Genomic DNA, 19,672 nt, shown 5'->3' on the forward strand with positions numbered 1-19,672 from the left:
AATCAAATGTTCATGTTCTAGACTATTAAAAATATGCCATTAGGTAGTCCACTAAAACCTGTACAATCACCACCACTTCAAAACAGGTTCCCACTGGGTCTATAGGAAACTCTTCACTCTTCCCTCCCAAGCCATTAGAGGCCAGCACTCTGATATGACTGTACCCTGAGATCTCCCTTTTGGAGCATTCGATTTGGCATAAATCATGTTTTTTAAAGTTATACCTGAAATTCTGTACTTAATATGAACATTTTTACTCTTAGAAGTACTTAGAAGTACTGTTTAAGCATTTTAATGAGGAATTCACTAAGAAAGTTCATGCTCGTGTTGTAAAATACCTTCCACCTGGATTAAAACGCATTATGTTTAGAAAAATGTAAACGTACGTAGGTCTTAAACACACAAGCAACTGTAAGTCAGGGGTTGGCAAACTTAAAGCACCAGGTAGTAAATGTTTCCAACTTTGTGGGCCATATGATCTCTGGTCACGACGATCCAACTCCGCTGTTTTAGCATCAATGCAGGCACAGACAATATGTTAACAAATGGCTGTAGCTGTGTTCCAATAAAACTTTAATGACAAAAACTGGCTGCAGGACAGGTTTGGCTTGCAGGTGCAGTTTGCTGACGCCTGGTATAAATCAAAGCTTAAATAAAATGGAGTAGTACTAAAGCAATGTAGAGCAGACAGGGAAACATGGACATTGATGTCCTACTTACCCGTTACTATCTTGGAAGCTGTCGGTGCTGCGTTGGTGAGGCTGCTGTCCCCAGCTGAGTGGACACCAGGAGGATGGGGGGGTGGGGGCACGCTGGGCCGGTTCCTTGGCTTTGGTACAGGTCTCGGTCTCGGTAAGGTTCCAGCATGTGGCTGTGCAGTCTCAAGGTTACCCCCCGCCAGGGTCTGAGGAGCTGGCAGGCTGGGGTTCTGTTTCCCTAGAGGCGGAGTACTGGGGGGCGTTGGAGTTTGGGGAGGGGTGTGAGATGGCTGCTCAAGTCCATGCTCACTGGGCAATGCCATGGGGTTGGGAGGGCCCTGGCTATTGGGCTTGGTGTGCATCAGCGGCGTGGCCTGCGTAGGGGGCTGTGGTGGCGGGTGATTGGGAGCTTGGATTGGAGACAGGCTGCTGGAGTACCTCCGGGGTGCTGAAAGCTGGGAGGGGGCGGAGGGCTGGCCTGGAGGCTGGCCCGTGTGCTGAGTGGGAGGAGAGGGGCTTCGGGTGGGTGGCTTTGGTGACAGACTGGGTGGATGCTGAGATGTTCCTGAAGAACTCTGGCCCCCGGGGTGGCCAGGAGGTGGGTTGCCTGGTTTCGGGGGTGCTGGAGCGGGTTTCTTAACGGCTGCACAAAGAGAGAAAAACACCTTTCAGTAGGAACAGTGAGGCAGCAACCACCACCACCACCGTGGCCAGGAGCCCAAATTTAACCCCGCCAGTAATAAACCACAGCACCACGTGCCTCTGATGAGAGGTGGTCAGGAGGGCACCACACTGTGTCTTCCTCCCCAGAACCCATAACCCTAGTCTAACCATCAGAAGAACATCTGACAAACACAAATTGAAGGCCTTTCTTCAAAAGGCCTGACCAGTACTCTCCAAAACCGTCAAGGCCATAGAAAAGCACAGAAAGAGGAAGAACGTGTCACAGACCGAAGGAGACTAAGAAGATACGATGACTACATGCAATGTGGGCTCCTGGATGAGATCCTGGGACAGAAAATGGACATGAATGGAAAAACTAGGGAAATCTGAATAAAATGTGGAGTCTAGTTAATGGTAATGAACCGCGAGGTGCAGTGGCTCACGCCCGTAATCTCAGCACTTTGGGAGGCCAAAGCAGGCAGATCACTTTAGCGCAGGAGTTCAAGGCCAGCCTGGGCAACGCGGCAAAACTCCATCTCTACAAAAAATAAAAAAATTAGCTGGGAGTGGTGGTGTGCGCCTGTAATCCCAGCTACTCATGAGGCTGAGGTGGGAGGATCACGTGAGCCCGGGAAGTCCAAGGCTGCAGGGAGCTGTAATCACACCACTGAACTCCAGCCTGGGCAACAGAGCGAGACCATTTAAAAAAAAAAAAAAAAAAAAGGCGGGGGTGGGGTGGTAGGACTGGCCCAATGTTGATTTCTGAGCTGGGGTAAAGGTACCATGGTCATGTAACACATTAACAACAGGGGAAACTGAGTAAGGGGTATACAGGAACTCTCAGCATTATCTTTGCAACTTTGCTATTCAAAATTACTCCAAACTAACAAGTTTATTTTAAAAATTAGTACATTCTGCACATTTGAAAGGGCTTTAAAGGTCTATCGTTCTGAAAATTCAACAAGAAGAAAACTGTTAACAGAGGCCACCCGAATAACACGGAAGTGCTGCCCTCAGCCCGCTTAGCAGCCTCCTCGTTAGGTCCCCATGGGAAGACACAGAAAAAGGCAAGAACAGCCAGGAGGGACCACCAAGCAGGACTGGTTCACCCGACGTAACATGACCCCTGACCCCACGCCACCTTCTCCTCGAGAGCTTGATTGGTTTGACTGGTCTTAATAACAGAACTTCTACCAATTCCGGAAGCATTGGAGTTAACAGATATGTCCTGGACAAAAGCATGAATAAATGTGGAAGAGTTGCCTTAGAATTATTTCTCTAAAGAGAGCTGAATCACATCACTCTCCTCCCTACACCAGCTGAGATCAGGGAGGGGAACCTGGTACTGAGGAGGGCAGGAGGAAAACGACAGATCTGGGGCTCTGGTTTCGGGCTGGGAGGGGTAGGGGAAAGGAGAAACTTTAGCCTTTTTCAAACTCTGCTAAGATCCCACTGGTTCCCCAAGAAAAAAGAGAAGGAAATGAAGGAAAGAAATGAACATGTATCACTGTTCACGTATCACCAGTACCAAGTAAGGCCTTTTACATAAATTATGCACATTATAATTTATATAAATTATCTCATTCAAGTCTCATAAGCTCATTGCAGGGCAAGCTCTGTAATCGCCATTTTCACAGAGAAGAAAACTGAGGCTTGAAGAGGGCCAGTGTTTGGTAACAGGCCACACAGCTAGTAAGCGGCAGAACAGAGACTCCTGCCCATGACATGTGGACTCCCTGAATGCTTTTTCCTCGTCGTCCTTCCTCTATTCCTCGGCTGCCTGTTTACAGGTCCCAGAATTCAGGATTAAAAAGGGTAAAGTTTCGGTGGCTCATGCCTGTAATCCCAGCACTCTGACTGGCTGAGGCAGGAAGATCACTCAAGACCAGCCTGGGCAACACAGTGAGATCCTGACTCTACAAACAAATAAACAAAGCGGCCAGGCATGGTGGCATGTGCTTGTAGTACCAGCACTTTGAGAGGCCAAAGTGGGAGGATCACTTGAGTCCAGTGGCTGAAGGTCGCAGTGAGCTATTATCACACCACTGTATTCCAGCATGGGTGAGAGAATAAGACCCTGCCTCTAAAAAACATAAGAAAGGAAAAAGAAAGAAAGAAAAAATAAAGTGTACTCTGCTACACTGGTCTGGAACTTCCAACCCTGGAACTCAGAAACCACCAACCAGCTTACATTAGCTGTACTCCGGAATGCCATCAGCATTTTAAAAAAAAGTCTAGTTTTCTGTTCTAAGCAATAATAATTGCAAATTCACACTGAATAAAAGTTCATTCCTGACATTTAAGGGTGTGAAGAGGATGAGGAGCGGGAGCATGGGAGCAGAGTGTCCGAGGGAGGGGGCTGGGAGAAAGGGAGGCCTTGTCTGAGACCACCTCAGAGGCACAGGGGGTGGGTAAGGCAAAAAGAATCAAACCCATCTTGTGAAGAAGCCTGGGAGCTGTGATTTCCGGAAGCAGGAAAGACTCCGAATGTGGTTATGAGGAAAAGAGTCTTCATAACCCAAAACCAGAGTCACACCTGGAATCTAGGTACAGAAGACTAACTTCCCTCAAGGATCAGCTGAGATCCTGATAAGATGACGGTGGCTCAGAGAGACAGCCTTAAGAAGGATAAAGTGGGGGTCTGCAACCAAGAAGTGGACCCGAATCTGCCTCCCTGCCTATAATTTGTAGAAATTCCACTAACATTTGTGTCGTGCTTTATAAAGACCATGCTTTCATAGACAGACACAGTGAATTTCATCTATTTTTTTTTTGAGATGGCGTCTTGCTCTGTTGACCAGGCTGGGGTACAGTGGCACAGTCTTGGCTCACTGCAACCTCTGCCTCCCAGGTCCAAGCGATTCTCCTGCCTCAGCCTCTTCAGCTGGGACCACAGGCGTGCAGCACCACACCCGGCTAATTTTTGTATTTTTAGTAGAGATGGGGTTTCAACATGTTGGTCAGGCTGGTCTTGAACTCCTGGCTCAAGCGATCTGCCCACCCCGGCCTCCCAAAGTGCTGGGATTACTGGTGTGAGCCACTGCACCTGGCCTCTCTTTTTTATTTTAGAGATGGGGTCTCACTCTGTTGTCCAGGCTGGAGTGTGGTGGTACAATCATAGCTTACTGCAGGCTCGACCTCCTGGGCTCAAGAGATCCTCCTGCCTCAGCCTCCTGAGTAGCTGGGACTATAGGTGTGTGTCACCACACCCAGTTAATTTTTAAAACATTTTTTGTAGAGGTGGGCTCTCACTATATTGACCAGATTGGTCTCCAACTCCTGGCCTCAAGCGATCTTCCTGCCTCAGCCTCCCAAAGTGCTGGGATTATAGGTGTGAGCCACCATACCCAGCCAGAAGAAGTGATTTTTGAGGTGAGACCTGAATGTTAAGAAGAAACCATGTGAAGATATGGGACAGAATGTTCTGGAAGCCCTAAGGAGGAATGAGCCTACTTCATTCAAGGAACCAAGAGCAGAGTGTGTTGAGAGGGGGAGCGTAAGCTCTGGGCTCAGAGGTAGGCCCCACCAGAGCACAGAGAATCCGGGGTGAGAAGTTTGCATGGAAGCCACTGAAGAGTTTAACCAACAGATGACATGATCTGCTTGGAGTTTTAAAGCAACTCCCCTGGCTGCTGGTTGGAGGACTGCAGGGGAGACAGGTGGGAGCAGTTCACATTCTGTCCATCAGGACCTAGAAAGCTCTCAGCCCAATTCTGAGGCAACAGTGGCTCCCAGACTCACAAAGCTGAGAAGTACAGAGGCCGTGGTGGTCTCCAGACAGAGTGAGGGCTTGGGACACCAGGAAAACTGGGAGCATTTCTGCCGAACTGACTTTTTGTTTGTTAAGCTTTGTCACGCCTAAGGAAAAGCTAAATGTCTGTTTTTCTGTTCTCGATTTTTTCCTTTTTCTTTAATGACTTTTCTCTTGAATGACTGAATTTTCTGCTTGCCATTTTACAACAGACATAGAAAAGATCTGGCCGCAAGCCTCACCATCTGAATCCTCGCACTAACTTACAGAGGTCTGCACAACCTTCCCTGAGGGCAAGGAGGAGGGTGGCTGCTTACCTCGGCGCAGAGTATGCGGGCTGGGCCCCGCAGCACTGTGAGGTGGGCCCAGGGAGAGCTGGTGGGAGCCGGCAGCTGCCTGGGCCTGGTTTTGGCCAGAGGCTATCTGACTGTTGTTTCTCCCTGGTGCTGGCGCAGCTGCAGATGCAGGATCCTTAGGTTTGGGAGGACTAACAGGAGTAAAAGTCCAGTTAGACGTCAGACAATCCCAGCTAGAAAATCTGAACATACTGCACATAAAACATAAGATTCCAAGCAGAGTTTTCACTTCGGCAGGAAGGAAAAGGATCTGAAATTCTAACTAGCTCGCACTGGGCTTATAAAGCTAGTGTTTACTTGGTGCCATATAAAGAGCTAATGTATACTTGGTGTCATTTTTTTTTAAGAGATGGGATCTTGCTATGCTGCCCAGGTTGGTCTCAAATTTCCAGACTCAAGCAATCCTCCTGCCTCAGCATCCTGAGTAGCTGGGACTATAGGACTATTTATTTTATGAGATTCATTGCAACAGACTGGACTCCAACGACTCTGCCACTCCAGTATCATGAGAGAGATCATTTCAAAGCAACCAATGCAGAGTTTTCAGCTCTACTGTGTTTGGACTTAAATTGGGCAGTACTATTAATATCATGAAAGGGCTTTTAGATGTTGACATATATACTATACAAAACTAAGCAAAAGCCACGGTAAAATAAGACTCTAAATGATAAAGGGCTTGATTATTATCAATAACTTGAACTGAAGGAGAACTCAGAGGCTAAATGACTACTCGAAGTCCAGAGTTGGTGGCAGCAGGACAGAGATCAGAACTCAGGCTTCCTGTTTCCTGGCCCAGAACTTTTTATACCAAACATTAAAGCTCCATTTTGTCAAGGTCACCAAAGAGTGAATAACATTAGTGTAATGTACATTAAAATACCTACAGAATACAGTATAAAAAAACAAAGAGCAGGCCGGGCACAGTGACTCATGCCTATAATGCCAGCACTTTGGGAGGCTGAGGCGGGTGGATCACTTGAGGTCAGGAGTTCGAGACCAGCCTGGCCAACATGGTGAAACCCCGTCTCTACCAAAAATGCAAATATTAGCCAGGTGTGGTGGCTCATGCCTGTAGTCCCAGCTACTCTAGAGGCTGAGGTGGGAGAATCACTTGAATCCAGGAGGTGGAGGTTGCCGTGAGTCAAGATCATGCCACTGCACTCCAGCCCAGGGGACAGAGCGAGATCCTGTCTCAAAAAAAAAAAAAGCAAAATGACTGACATTCCATTTGTCCTTCTGCGTTAAGACTAATTATTGTCTTAAACAATACATTTAGCCTTGATTAAACAAATTGAATGTCACAAGGAAATGAAAATATGTAAATTGGCTGGTCGTGGTGGCTCATGCCTGTAATCCCAGCACTTTGGCAGGCGGAGGACGGAGGATTGCTTGAGACCAGGATTCAAGACCAGCCTGGGCAACACAGTAAGACCTTGTTACGACAAAAAATTTTAAAAATTAGCAGGGCATGGGGGTGCACGAGTATAGTCCCAGCTGGGAGGCTGAGGTGGGAACGTTGCTTGAGCCTGGGAGATTAAAAGGCTGTAGTGAGCCATGATCACGCCACTGCCCTCCAGTGTGGGTGACAGAGCAAGACCCTGTCTGAAAAATAAAACAAGACAAAAAACAGGCCGGGGCAGCAGCTCACGCCTGTAATCCCAGCACTTTGGGAGGCCAAGGCGGGTGGATCACTTGAGGTCAGGAGATCGCGACCAGCCTGGCAAACATGGTGAAACCCCATCTCTACTGAAAACACAAAAATTAGCCGGGCATTGTGGTGCATGCCTGTAATTCCAGCTACTCCGGAGGCTGAGGCAGGAGAATCATTTGAACCCAGGAGGCGGAGGTTGCAGTGAGCCAAGACTGCACTACTGCTTTCCAGCCTGGGCAACAGAGTGAGACTTTGTCTCAAAAAAATAAATAAATAAAAATAAAAAACAAAAACAAGAAAAAGAAAATAAGTGAATTCGCTTAGACTTTTTCCCTTCAAACAAAACAATTTAAACCAAAACAAGTATACACATGGGGTACAATTATTGACAAGCTAACGTGGAGCCTATGACGTGCATGGGAAGCCCTATGAAGTCTGAAGCCTTAATTTTTTTTAATGCCATAGTAAACTTTCCCAAGGTGAGGAAAATGGAATTCAGGAATGCACAAAGCATTCAGCATTCAGTTTAAATGGTGAAACAAGATTCCTATCTCATGAGCAGCTTCACACACAACGAGGCTCTCCCTTGCTCATCCCAAGGACGATGAGAAAGGAGTTCTTCCAAGGCAAATTCATCACTCTGCGTGGGAAATAAACGTGTGGATAAATGGCCTGTCCTTGTTCTGTGTATGTTTATTTTACTTCGTGTGTGATCATTCGGTGTGTTGTGGGTGGCCAGTGCAGAACACATGACAACAGAAATTTTGGCGCACGTGTGCAGAGCTGAGCAGCGGTCAGTTCCAAACCACAAGGGATGCCACCTGAAGTAGCCTCTGGTGGTTATCTGCCTGGATCAGTGTGGAGAACTGAATTAATGTCAATTAAATAAAAATCTCAAGTTCTGGCCGGGTGCAGTGGCTCACACCTGTAATCCCAGCATTTTGGGAGGCCGAGGCAGGTGGATCACCTGAGGTCAGGAGTTTGAGACCAGCCTGACCAACATGGTGAAACCCTGTCTCTACTAAAAATACAAAAAAATTAGCCGGGCATGGTGGTGTGTGCCTGTAATCCCAGCTACTTGGGAGGCTGAGATAAGAGAATCACGTGAACCCAGGAGGGGAGGTTGCAGTGACCCAAGATCTGGTTGCACTCCAGCCTAGGCGACAGAGTGGGACTCTGTCTCAAAAAACAAAAACAAAAACAAAAAAAAACTCAGGTTCAAGGTGCCTTTTCTTAAAAGTTGCTATCCATTTGCAGCCCACTCCAGGTGGCTAATCCAAAGGTTAAGCAACTAAAAGAGACTTTTAAGAAAATCTACCAGGCAGGCATGGTGGCTCACGCCTGTAATTCCACTATTTTCGAAGGCTGAGGCAGGAAGATTACTTGAGGCCAGGAGTTCGAGATCAGCCTGGGTAACCTAGGGCATCTATGTTTACCCCATCTTTACAAAAAAATAAAAAAAATTAGCTGGGCATGGTGACAAGCACCTGTAATCCCAGCTACTTGGCAGGCTTACGTAGGAGGATTGCTTGGGCCTAGGAGGCGGAGGGTGCAGTGAGCTACGATCATGCCATTGAACTCCAGCCTGGGCAACAGAGCAAGACGCAGTCTCAGAAAAAAAAAAAAAAAAAGAAAGAAAAGAAAAAAGAAAAGCTACCATCTTATTTTCCACCTTGGACTCATGGATCAACTGCCCTACAAGACTGAAATCTGGGGGTGTGGAGTGAAGTCTTAGTCACCTCATGTGCCCAGCACAGTGGCCAGCACATATCAGTGACTTGGTCAATCTGTCTGACTGAATCAATGAATGATGAGTGAATAAATACTAGTAATACTAAAATTTAACTAACTTGCCACATTCAAATGCTTCCTGGTTAGCACACTGGATGACAACGAACAGATAGTACATAAATGCTGACAGTGTCCATCAAACAGGTGACAGAGGCTTAACACACTATGAGACACCCACTGCCTTCCGGTTTCCAGCACCAAAGCAGTGTGGCAAAGAACGCAAACCAATGTTGCTTTCTTTGGAAAACATAAAAAGAAGCGAGCCATTCATAGTCTTTTTTTCCGTCTTTTGCCAACCAGAGGAGTGAAAGCAAATCTGTTCACTCCATGCTGGAGCAGTTCTTTGGGCCGTGGATGCCGTGCCCAAAGGCCACCACCTGCAAGTAGGTTGGGGCGTCCAGCCTCCACTGCCAGCAGAAGTCGGCCTCCTTACCTGCCGTCACCTGGGCTCGGCCCCTGCTCCAGTATGCCTGCAGAGGAGGGGACAGTCCCACCCCCAGAGCTGCTTTCAGCCCTAGAGCTCTGGGGAGGGGGCTCTGGGCCAGCGGGCGCCACGGTGCTGCCATCTGTAGGTGGGAGTGGCGGCTGGAAAGCAGGGGATATGTGCTTTCTATTTAGAGTGCCACCCCGCCGGTGGGCCTGGAAGTCCATAAGCTTCACACCAAAGCTACACAGAGAGAAGAAACAGTCAACACACCATGCGAGCAGACTACTGAGACAGAAGCCCATCGGTCCACATGAGTTAAAACCACACATGTGGACAGCCACCCAAGTTGCCCAGCATGCATGAAGCGGCAAGAACCAGACTAATGGCCACCCCCGATACCAAGGCAAGCAACTCTACTTGGCTTTGAGCCCGAGCAAAGCCAATGACCCTGGTACTGTTCAAAGTCTTTGATCAATTTGGGTGTGAGCAGCTAGAAGCAAACAGGCAGGCCTCATCTTGAATGACACCATATTACTGTGTTTATCCCCATACTTCCTCTGCCTTTTTTTTTCCCCCCCTTTAGACACGAGGTCTCACTCCACCACTCAGGCTGGAGTGCTTAGCACTCCAGCGGAGCAATCATAGCTCACTACAGTGTCAAACTCCTGGGCTCAAACTATCCTCCAGCCTCAGCCTCTGGAGCAGCTTGGACTACTGGCACACATCACCATACTGGGATATTAAAAAAAATTTTTTTTTTTTTGAAACGGAGTCTTGCTCTGTCACCCGGGTTGGAGTGCAGTGGCGCGATCTCGGCTCACTGCAAGCTCCGCCTCCTGGGTTCATGCCATTCTCCTGCCTCAGTCTCCCGAGTAGCTGGGACTACAGGCGCCCACCACCACATCCGGCTAATTTTTTGTATTTTTTAGTAGAGATGGGGTTTCACCGTATTAGCCAGCATGGTCTCGATCTCCTCACCTTGTGATCTGCCCGCCTCGGCCTCCCAAAGTGCTGGGATTACAGGCGTGAGCCACCGCACCCAGCCAAAAAAAAAAAAAAATTTTTTTTTAGAGACGGGGTTTCACTACATTGCCCAGGCTCTCAAACTCCTGGCCTCAAGTAATCCTCCTGCCTTGGTCTCTCAAAGTGCTGAGATTACAGGCATAAGTCACCACGTCTGGCCCATTTCCATACTTCCTAGTTCCCATCTCAAATCTGTTTTTGGGGAATGAAACAGAAGTCAAGTCCAGAAGGCCTACCAATGGTAGTATAAGGTTATCACACCACACTGCCTCTTAACTGAGATGAGATGTAGAAACAACCCTATGTGCATATGCAAACCCTACATCTGAAAGACACAGAAGGCTGGAAAAGCTGGGCGCGGGGGCTCACATCTGTAATCCTAGCACTTTGGGAGGACAAGGCGGGAGGATCGCTTTAGCTTGGAAATTCAAGACCAGCCTGGGAAACATTGTGAGGCCCTGTCTCTACAAAAAACGTTTTTTAGAAAATCAGCTGGGTGAGGTGGTGTGTGCCTGTCAAGTGGCTGAGGTGGGAGAGCTGCTTAAGCCCAGGAGGTCAAGGTTGCTGTGAGCCATGTTCATACCACTGCACTCCAGCCTGGGCACATAACCCTGTCTCAAAAAAACAAAAAACAAAAAGACTGGAAAAAACTGTTGCTTTGAGGAAGGGAATGGTGGCTGGATGCGGCTGGAGGATAGGGTGGAAGGAAGGCTGACTTTTCACTTAAGCCCACTGATCTATGAACTTAGCAACTTTTTCTTTCAGTTCAGAAAGTAAAAAGATACCTGGCTTCCTGAGCTTGTGCTTACTGGCTCAGCTGGCAGGGAGAATACACAAGGCAGGTAACTGAGAATTGTCTGCCATGTGCTAACTAGACTCATGCACTGTTTTCTGTAACTTAAAATATATGAAAGCTAATTTTGTTACGGGTAGAGTTTGTCATCAGGAAATACTACTGAATGTATGAACGAGGGTTCAGAGAGGTAATATGTCACATAGAATAAATGTGGATTTTGGACGGACAGAATACGGACAGAATAATGCATTCTCCTTTGCTAGGGGTAAAAAGCGCAAAACCAAGAACAAGAAACAAATAAACAGCACACCTCACTATAAGATTGAGCAATTAAAATAAGAGTTTGTTACTTTGTTTTAATGTAAAACTATTTCTAGTAATATTGTTTCTTATACCAAGACAAACATATTACTTCCAACAGGCCTCTTAACTGTTAGCATTCCTAGTGAGTACAGTGGCATTTCATCACACACATGGGACAGGTTGGCATCTAAAGGTACAAATCACAAATAGTTTTAATTACCCTTGAAAATCCCATGAATTGCCCATAGAAAAGAGTATATAGAGACACACTGCTTCTCACTAAGTTCAATACTGCCATTATTTTTTCTTCTAGAAGTGGCAAATACTGAGGTTTTCCCCACTGAACATCAAATTCAGTGGTTGGCTTCCATTGTGGGGCCATTATTACACCAGAAATATGTCTCCTTAAATACCAAATCACTCAACTCACTGTGCCAGGTGGGTGTTCTCACACTCAATTCTGGACAAAAGTCCACACTATCAAACTGACTTTCCTTTCTCTTTCCCCCCACTCAAGGACATTTAGGTCAATTTTAACATGTGTATGATGCTGTCCCACTGCAGGGTTTACCAAGTACACCACCAAGTTAAGCTGGAATACACGTGGAAGAAAGGTTAACTGACAAGCTTTACACACTGACTTTATGGGGAGATCAGTGCTTGGAATGACCTACAGCAGAATTACAGAAACTATCTGGATGCCATCAGCCACAGGTGGATGGGGACCACTCTCAAATCCCAAGTCCATTGAGCGATACCAGATACCATGGGTCTAACAATATATTTACTGCTGGTTTGGAAGTGAATGGTCGAATCATACCTTTCCTTCTTCATCAGGTCTCCTTCCATCACCGCCATGCTAGCAGGCCGCTTCCTCTCCAGGGTCCCCGAGTCAGAGTCGTTTCCAGTGTGGGAAGAGTGATTAGAATTCGGGGTGGTGAGAGGTACAAATGCTTCCGATACATTAAATTCCACCTCTGCAAGAGGAAAAATAAACAAGTGTATGAGACACGGAGCACAGCAGGCGAGGGAGCTCTAGGACACCCCTCATTGGAACGGGAACCTCATTCTTCAGTCCACAGTCCCCACTATTTCAAAATGGAAGCTCCAGGCACTCATGTGGCAAGAATGGTCCATCAAACCAGTGGGAAGTAACATAAGAGGACAAGACAGGGGAAGAAGTATGGGTCAGAATATAAGTTACACAACTTTTGTGCTTTCTCCTTTGTGGAAAAAAAAATACAAATCTAGAATGCAGAAGAGGATGATGAACACAGATCACTTATTTAAATCATTCAAAGAGATATTTAGCTGGGCATGGCGGCTCATGACTGCAATCCCAGCACTTTGGGAGGCTGAGGCAGGCGGATCACTTGAGGTCAGGAGTTCAAGACCAGCCTGGCCAAGAAAGTGAAACCCCATCTCTACTAAAAATACAAAAAATTAGCTGGGTGTGGTGATGTATGCCTGTAAACCCAGCTATTCAGGAGGCTGAGGCAGAAGAACTGCTTGAACTTGGGAGGCAGAGGTTGTAGTGGGCCGAGATCTTGCCACTGCACCCCAGCCTGGGTGACAGAGTGAGACTCCGTCTCAAAAAAAAAAAAAAAAAAAAGATATTTATACTTTGATATAAAATAGAAATATAAGGCAACATAAAGTTAATGACATTGAAGGCACCCCTCCCGAGGAAATCTCAACTGCACAACCTCCTACTATGCCCCAATGCAGCAGAAAGCAGTTAGAGCGGTCGTCAGCCAACCTCCCCAACAGCACTTGGGTTTTCCTGTTGAGAGGGGGGACTGAGAGAGGACTAGCTGGATTTCCTAGGCCGACTAAGAATCCCTAAGCCTAGCTGGGAAGGTGACCGCATCTACCTTTAAACATGGGGCTTGTAACTTAGCTCACACCCGACCAATCAGGTAGTAAAGAGAGCTCACTAAAATTTGCTAATTAAGCAAAAACAGGAGGTAAAGAAATAGCCAATCATCTATTGCCTGAGAGCACAGTGGGAGGGACAATGATGAGGATATGAACATTACTGGCATTCGAGCCAGCAACGGCTATCCTCTTTGGGTCTCCTCCCTTTGTATGGGAGCTCTGTTTTCACTCTATTAAATCTTGGGGAAAAAAAAAAAAGGCAACATCAAGTTTATACTGCCTCTAGCAGTTTTTGCAAGACTCATTTCCTCAAAGGAAATCTTGAGCAGAATGCTAGCCTTCATTCATCCATCCCATCTTCCAGGGGCAACATACAAGAATGAGGCGTGACTCTTGATGGTGACAAAACAGTGGTGAAGAAAAGATGGGTATCGTGGGGCTTGCACCCCACGGGACATGGCAGCAGGGCTGCTCTGGGGGAAGTAGGTGTGGGGGATCCAGAGTTCTAACACTTGCCTGGCCAGCATCCCCAAAGGGGGCCATGGGAACCTCTGTGGATCTCAGGACTGCAACAAACCTAGTTTGAAAATCTATTGCCAACAGGATGAAATACTAATTTCCTGACACAGCGAACTCAGGCCTTCACTAACTGACCCTGATCAACCTTTTCTGCTTTATCTCCTACCTATGGGCAAATCCACAATCTAGCAAGAGAAACAAAAAGCCCTCTTCCAAGTGAAAACCGCCTGCATATTCAGCATCACCTCTTCTAAAAACCAATCCCTGGCTCCCTTTTCCCAGCACCTGAGTTTGTCAAATCTTTCTCTATCCACCTATCTTCTAATTTACCATGTGTTAGAATTTATCTGTTCACGTGGCTGTCTTCTCCAGTGGCCGGAGCTCCCCCAGGGAAGGCAGCATGCTTCACCAGCAAACATATGGCACCTAGTGGGTATTCAACGTACACTGACTGGCTATGTTTTAGTGAAACTGAGTGAAAGACAATACAATATGATTACCATTATGTCAAAATACAAATGTAATGAACAAAGGCTGGAAAGAAACGTGAAAAATGTGAGACCAATTATATAATCATGAAGAAGGATCACAGATGTATTGTCTTCTTTAAGAAGACTTTTTTGTACGATTATCACATTGCTTTGGCAGTCAATGAAACTGAAATGACAATTACCTTCAGGGAAGAACCAGTCGGCGTGCTGAATGATGGGTTCAATCACTGCAACCACATGGACGGATGTGGCTGCTGCCATTTCAGCAAGTGTTCTGCAAAGAAGTTCACAAAATTAAAATACTTCCCATAGGCAGCATCTAATTTCTGCTGGTTGTGTCAGGGCAATTCAATTATTTTTAAAGGATAAAATATTTAAAAGATGCACAAATCAAATTCACTGGCTGGGTGCGGTGGTTCACACCTGTAATCCCAGCACTTTGGGAGGCTGAGGCAGGCGGATCACAAGGTCAAGAGATCGAGACCATCCTGGCCAACATGGTGAAACCCCATCTCTACTAAAAACACAAAAATTAGCCGGGTGTGGTGGTGCATGCCTGTAGTCCCAGCTACTCGGGAGGCTGAGGCAGGAGAATCACTTGAATCCGGAAGGTGGAGGTTGCAGTGAGCTGAGATCACGCCACTGCACTCCAGCCTGGTGACAGAGTGAAACTCCATCTCAAAAAAAAAAAGATCAAATTCACATGGTCCTGGTCTATGAACGTGGCTGTGATCACCCAGGAAAAAATGACTCTGGCTTGGCTGCTCCTTCATCTGTACTGTGACAACAACCACAGTGTCCGCTACACACAGACCCTGGTGGGGCAGTGAAACCAGTCAGTCACCAATACTGTGTCAAATGCCGGTTTTAAACTGGTCTGGAACTGGTCTGGAACGAGGGTTGCACTTTCCCACTGGAACAGCATCACACATGGGTGGTAGCTATGTTCTAAGACTAAAGATCACTAAAAAGCAATTTTGCTTATGATGTCACCAAGAACATGCATTGGTACAGCGTGCCTTTTATTATGTTGAAACCTGAGCCTCCCACTCACACTTAAGGTCGCCATATATGTGGACTAGTCTCAAGATGAGTGTTCAGATGTTAACAGTGTCTGATGCCAAGGCTCAAAAAGAAGAAAATAAGTAGGCCAGATGCAGTGGCTCACACCTGTAATCCCAGTACTTTGGGAGGCTGAGGCAGTTAGGCCAGGAGTTCAAGACCAGCCTGGGAAACATAGTGAAACCCCGTCTCTGCAAAAATTGGCCAGGTGTGGTGGTGCACATCTGTACTCCCAGCTACTGGAGAGGCTAAGGTGGGAGGATCGCCTGAGCCCAGGAGGTTGAGGCTGCAGTGAGCCACGATCACGCCACCGCACTCCAGCCTGGAGAACAGAGCGAGACCTTGTCTCAAAAAAAAAAAAAAAGAATAAGAAAGAAAGAAGAAAAAAATAAGTAAGAGTTATTATCACTGCTGTCAAGCTCCTGTTTCAGTTGGGAGTCAGAACACCACAAAAGCAAACCACTTGCAAAAGGCCTGACACTTTCTGGCCACCTACCAGGCTGCAGGTTCTTCATCTTGCTTAATTTTTACAACAACCTATTATGAGGCCTACATGAGGACACTGGGTTCCCAAGCTCGATCCCAGGTCTGACTGCCTCAAACCTCTCCTCTATCACTCTGACCTCTCTTCCCACCAGAACATTTTCACCCACTTTCCGACCAAGTAAAACTTCTCGCTCCTTTCAAATTCCAGTTTAAAATTGACGCTCTGCCTGTAAATGATCCTTCCCAGCCTTCCTCCCACACAGAGTCTGATCAGTCTGTGTGCCTTAGAACCCTGCCGGATTAGCGTGGCACTGTCCTCTCACATCCTTTCCCACTTTTCTTTTAGAAAAGTACTGGAAAGCTAATAAGGGTTAATAAGGACACAGGCTCTGTACCCAGAACCTGGGCACACCAGTTCCCTGTGTGTGACCTTAAGCAAATTACTTGTTCCTTCTAAGAGTCCGTGTCCTCATCTGCAAACACAAGGACGACAGTACAAATGTCAATGATTCAACCTCGATTTGCTATATATTTCTAATCAATTTCTCCCTTACGTCTTCTATTCAAAAGGTTACTTCTGATTACTAAATGAGATCATCACAATGCCACCAACAGAGTGGCAATTTCCCAGAAGCTTTCTAGCGGATCCCCCGACCCCTCCTCTATTCAATCTGTATTTCACAATGCCAATAAAGTTATCTAAGTGCAACTTAATCAAGACATTCTTCTGCTTAGGAACCTTAATGAATGACTCCCCACCAGCCAGAAAATAAGTCCCAGACACCTCAGCAGGATGTGTGAGGACCTTGAAGGCTCTGGCCTTCCCAGTCACAGCCTCACGTTCTTTGTCTTCAAGATTCACGAGGCTATGTGACACACCCGTAAAGATGGGAACCAGGCCCTTTCAACAGTGTCTTGGCCCATCCAGGTCCTGGCTGTAGGAAACTTATTAACTCATCAAGGTACAGCTCCAGTGCCATTCCCTAGCCAGAGCTTTCCCTGACTCCTCAGCCTGAATTATGTTTCTTTACCTCTGTTGCTGTCATACTTGATAAAGGGGGCAGAATATGCCATCCCAAAATATGCCCCTTAGGCATAGGATTATTTTGAGTTAAAGATACTTGAAAATCATCACATGCAAGAAGAGTGCTCCGACCTTCCTTTTTCATCCTGAAAGCAGGAGATAAACTCCCACGTGAAGGATGCCCTCCCTCTATATACCAGGAGGAAAGAAACATTCCTAACACCAGGGATGGGAAGGCAAGGCTGACGGAAACCTCCATACACAAATCTTGCTGAACGAATCCTTATCTTCCTAGTCACTTCTCCATAACGAACTGCCCTAGCCCACACTCCTTTGTCTGGTCATGTTTTCACAATTCACTTTTCGTCCAACTTCATATATAAGCATTTGGCTCTTAACTGCTTCTTTGGATCTTCATTTTCCTATGGGAACTCCAATGTCAGACATGACACTGATGCTTCTAATTCATCATAATATACGTGAAATCTCATTCCCAGTAGTCCCAAGTTACTCTCCAAAGTGATGTGTTTTTTTTTATTAATGTGCTAAGTAGGCGTGAATTAAATGACTTCTCTGCTGGGCATTAAAATGTAAAAATCTGTATGCTTTCTCCTGTTAGCCTGTCTTACGTCCATTTAGTGCTCAGGTCCAGCCAGACACCCTAAGAGGGTGGAAGTAAAGTGCTACCCCTCCTACAATATCATATACACACACACGGATATGTGTATTTTTCTTATCACTGTACTGTAGCCACTGAGCTATCTGACTGCCTAAGAGCAGGGGCATTTTGAGAACTGGGACAATATCTCACACATCTTTGTGTCACCATCAGCTGGGACAGCACCCAGCTCACAGCTGTGTTCCAAGAATATTGGCTGAATGAGAAAACCAATTTCAGAACACCTCCAATTGATCTTAAACTAGAATGTGTAACCCGAGTTACATTTCTGTGCATCCCGACAGGTGGGAAAGAAGAAATTCAAAGGATGTGATACAGAGGAAGATGACTTACCCTTCATTTTTGGCCCATAACAAGTTAGGGCCTAACACAATCGCAATGTTGCTGGGAGTCATTTTATTCACATCGCTGGTCTGAGCAAGCTTTGCAAGGAACTTGATCAAATATCTAGGGGTCAAAAGAGAAGGGGAGGGTTTCTCCTCTGAAATAGCTGCTGGAATAGTCTCCTCCTGCCCAGGTTGCTCAGGTGCTAACTGCAGAGAGTTCCTAAATCAGAATCTGGCTCAGGTGAAGCATTTTATACAGTTCTTGTGTTCTTTGCTTCAGATAACAGACTCATTAGGGCTTGGAAGAAGAAAATAGGTTAAGTATAAATCTCAGCGATTTGAACCTCTATTGGCTATATATTTCTAATCAATTTCTCCTTTATGTCCTACCTATTCTAGCCCTATTATGAGTTACAATGTGTTAATAGTGAGCTCAATATTTTTTAATACAAAAACTGACATAGTTATATTGCTTAATGGAAACTGTATTGAAAATACTTTATGTTGGAATTATAAAAATATCCAATTACATAAGCTATGTATGTATATATGTATGTATACATACATAGCTTATGTATAAGTACAGTCGTATAAAGGCAAAAACGTAAGAACAACTATCAATAGGGAGTTGGTTAAATAAATCACAGTATAGCCATACAGTGGAGGATTATGCAACCATCATTACACAATGTACTGAGAAGGAAAAATCTCCAAGATGTATTAAGCAAATATCTTAAGATGTCAAGCAAAAAAGGTGAGGGGGAGAATGAGGTATACAATATACACTACCATTTAGCTTTTTAAAGAAGGGGATGTGAGAGAAAAAATATGTAGGCAAGTATGTACACATGAATGTATTTGCTTACGTCTACATCAACTCTTGCCGAGAGGACATATAAGAAACTGTAAACACCGGATGCATCTCAGGAGAGGAACTGGGTGGCTGGGGTATGGGAACAGGAGAGAGATTTTTCATTGCATACCTTTTGAATTTTGAATTTTGAACCAAGGGAATGTGCTCCCTATTCAAAAATCAATTAGTAACAATTACAGAGTAAAATTAACAAAATAAAGAGCCAAACTCCGAACATACTAAGAAGTACTGAGTTCTCACCATATACACTGAATAGAGGAAGAGGATCTGTAATTCCAAGCTGGGTGAGTTAAATTAATCAAAGGGAATATTTAAAAGGGAGTACGTAGCTTAGCTTAGTGGCAGAGCCCAAGGCTGAATTTAAGGACAAGTAACATTCTAGACATATCACCTGTAAAGTATTTTGGTTAGTCACTTAATGTCACTCAAAACCAAACAAAGAAAATTTTCTAGTAAGTCCTCCCAGAAAATTTTTCTTGTTTGGTTTTGAGTGACTTTATTCCCAGGGGCCACTTTTTCCTTTTCTCTATACTTGTTCAAAGTTACATATTAAGTCAAAAGGAAAACGGAAGTTACATTACGGAAATTTTGTCCCATGGTAAATTTTCTTGAAGCCATAGTTATTCCACAAAGTAATACATAATCTCCATTCCTTGAAATTTTATTTAGTAAGATGATTTATACTTTAAAATAAGTAGCATATATAAAAGACATTACAGAATGTACAACTATTGATTAATTTTGCCTTTAATATACTGGACGATTTGGACTCCAAACCCAACATACAGTCACTCAAACTTTTCACAAGAAATTTATTGCTAATGGCTGTAGTGGGAAAATGATAAGCCAACTTATGTATTAATGTCAGGCATGA

At 45.5% G+C, this 19,672-nt stretch overlaps 1 protein-coding gene across 18 annotated transcripts in view; it reads right to left on the reverse strand.

Moving 5' to 3' along the window:
• ARHGAP17 (Rho GTPase activating protein 17) overlaps positions 1-19,672 on the reverse strand; it is a 97,396-nt gene that overhangs the window by 10,865 nt on the left and 66,859 nt on the right. For 11 of the 18 annotated variants that reach the window (XR_013411977.1, XR_013411978.1, XR_013411979.1 and 8 more), the window contains exons 14-19: positions 17,932-18,045; positions 14,530-14,621; positions 12,280-12,436; positions 9,344-9,577; positions 5,430-5,599; positions 721-1,341 (exon numbers count right to left, since the gene is read on the reverse strand). Coding sequence is in view for 13 of the 18 variants with exons in the window: in XM_015125821.3 (XP_014981307.2) it covers positions 721-1,341; positions 5,430-5,599; positions 9,344-9,577; positions 12,280-12,436; positions 14,530-14,621; positions 17,932-18,045 (1,388 nt within the window). In the remaining 5 variants the exon portion in view is untranslated. The remainder of the gene's footprint in view (positions 1-720; positions 1,342-5,429; positions 5,600-9,343; positions 9,578-12,279; positions 12,437-14,529; positions 14,622-17,931; positions 18,046-19,672) is intronic. The other 7 variants (XR_013411980.1, XR_013411981.1, XM_028841050.2 and 4 more) reach the window with 1 other exon arrangement.

Source organism: Macaca mulatta, chromosome 20, assembly GCF_049350105.2.
Source record: "Macaca mulatta isolate MMU2019108-1 chromosome 20, T2T-MMU8v2.0, whole genome shotgun sequence".
Classification (NCBI taxonomy): Eukaryota; Metazoa; Chordata; class Mammalia; order Primates; family Cercopithecidae; genus Macaca; species Macaca mulatta.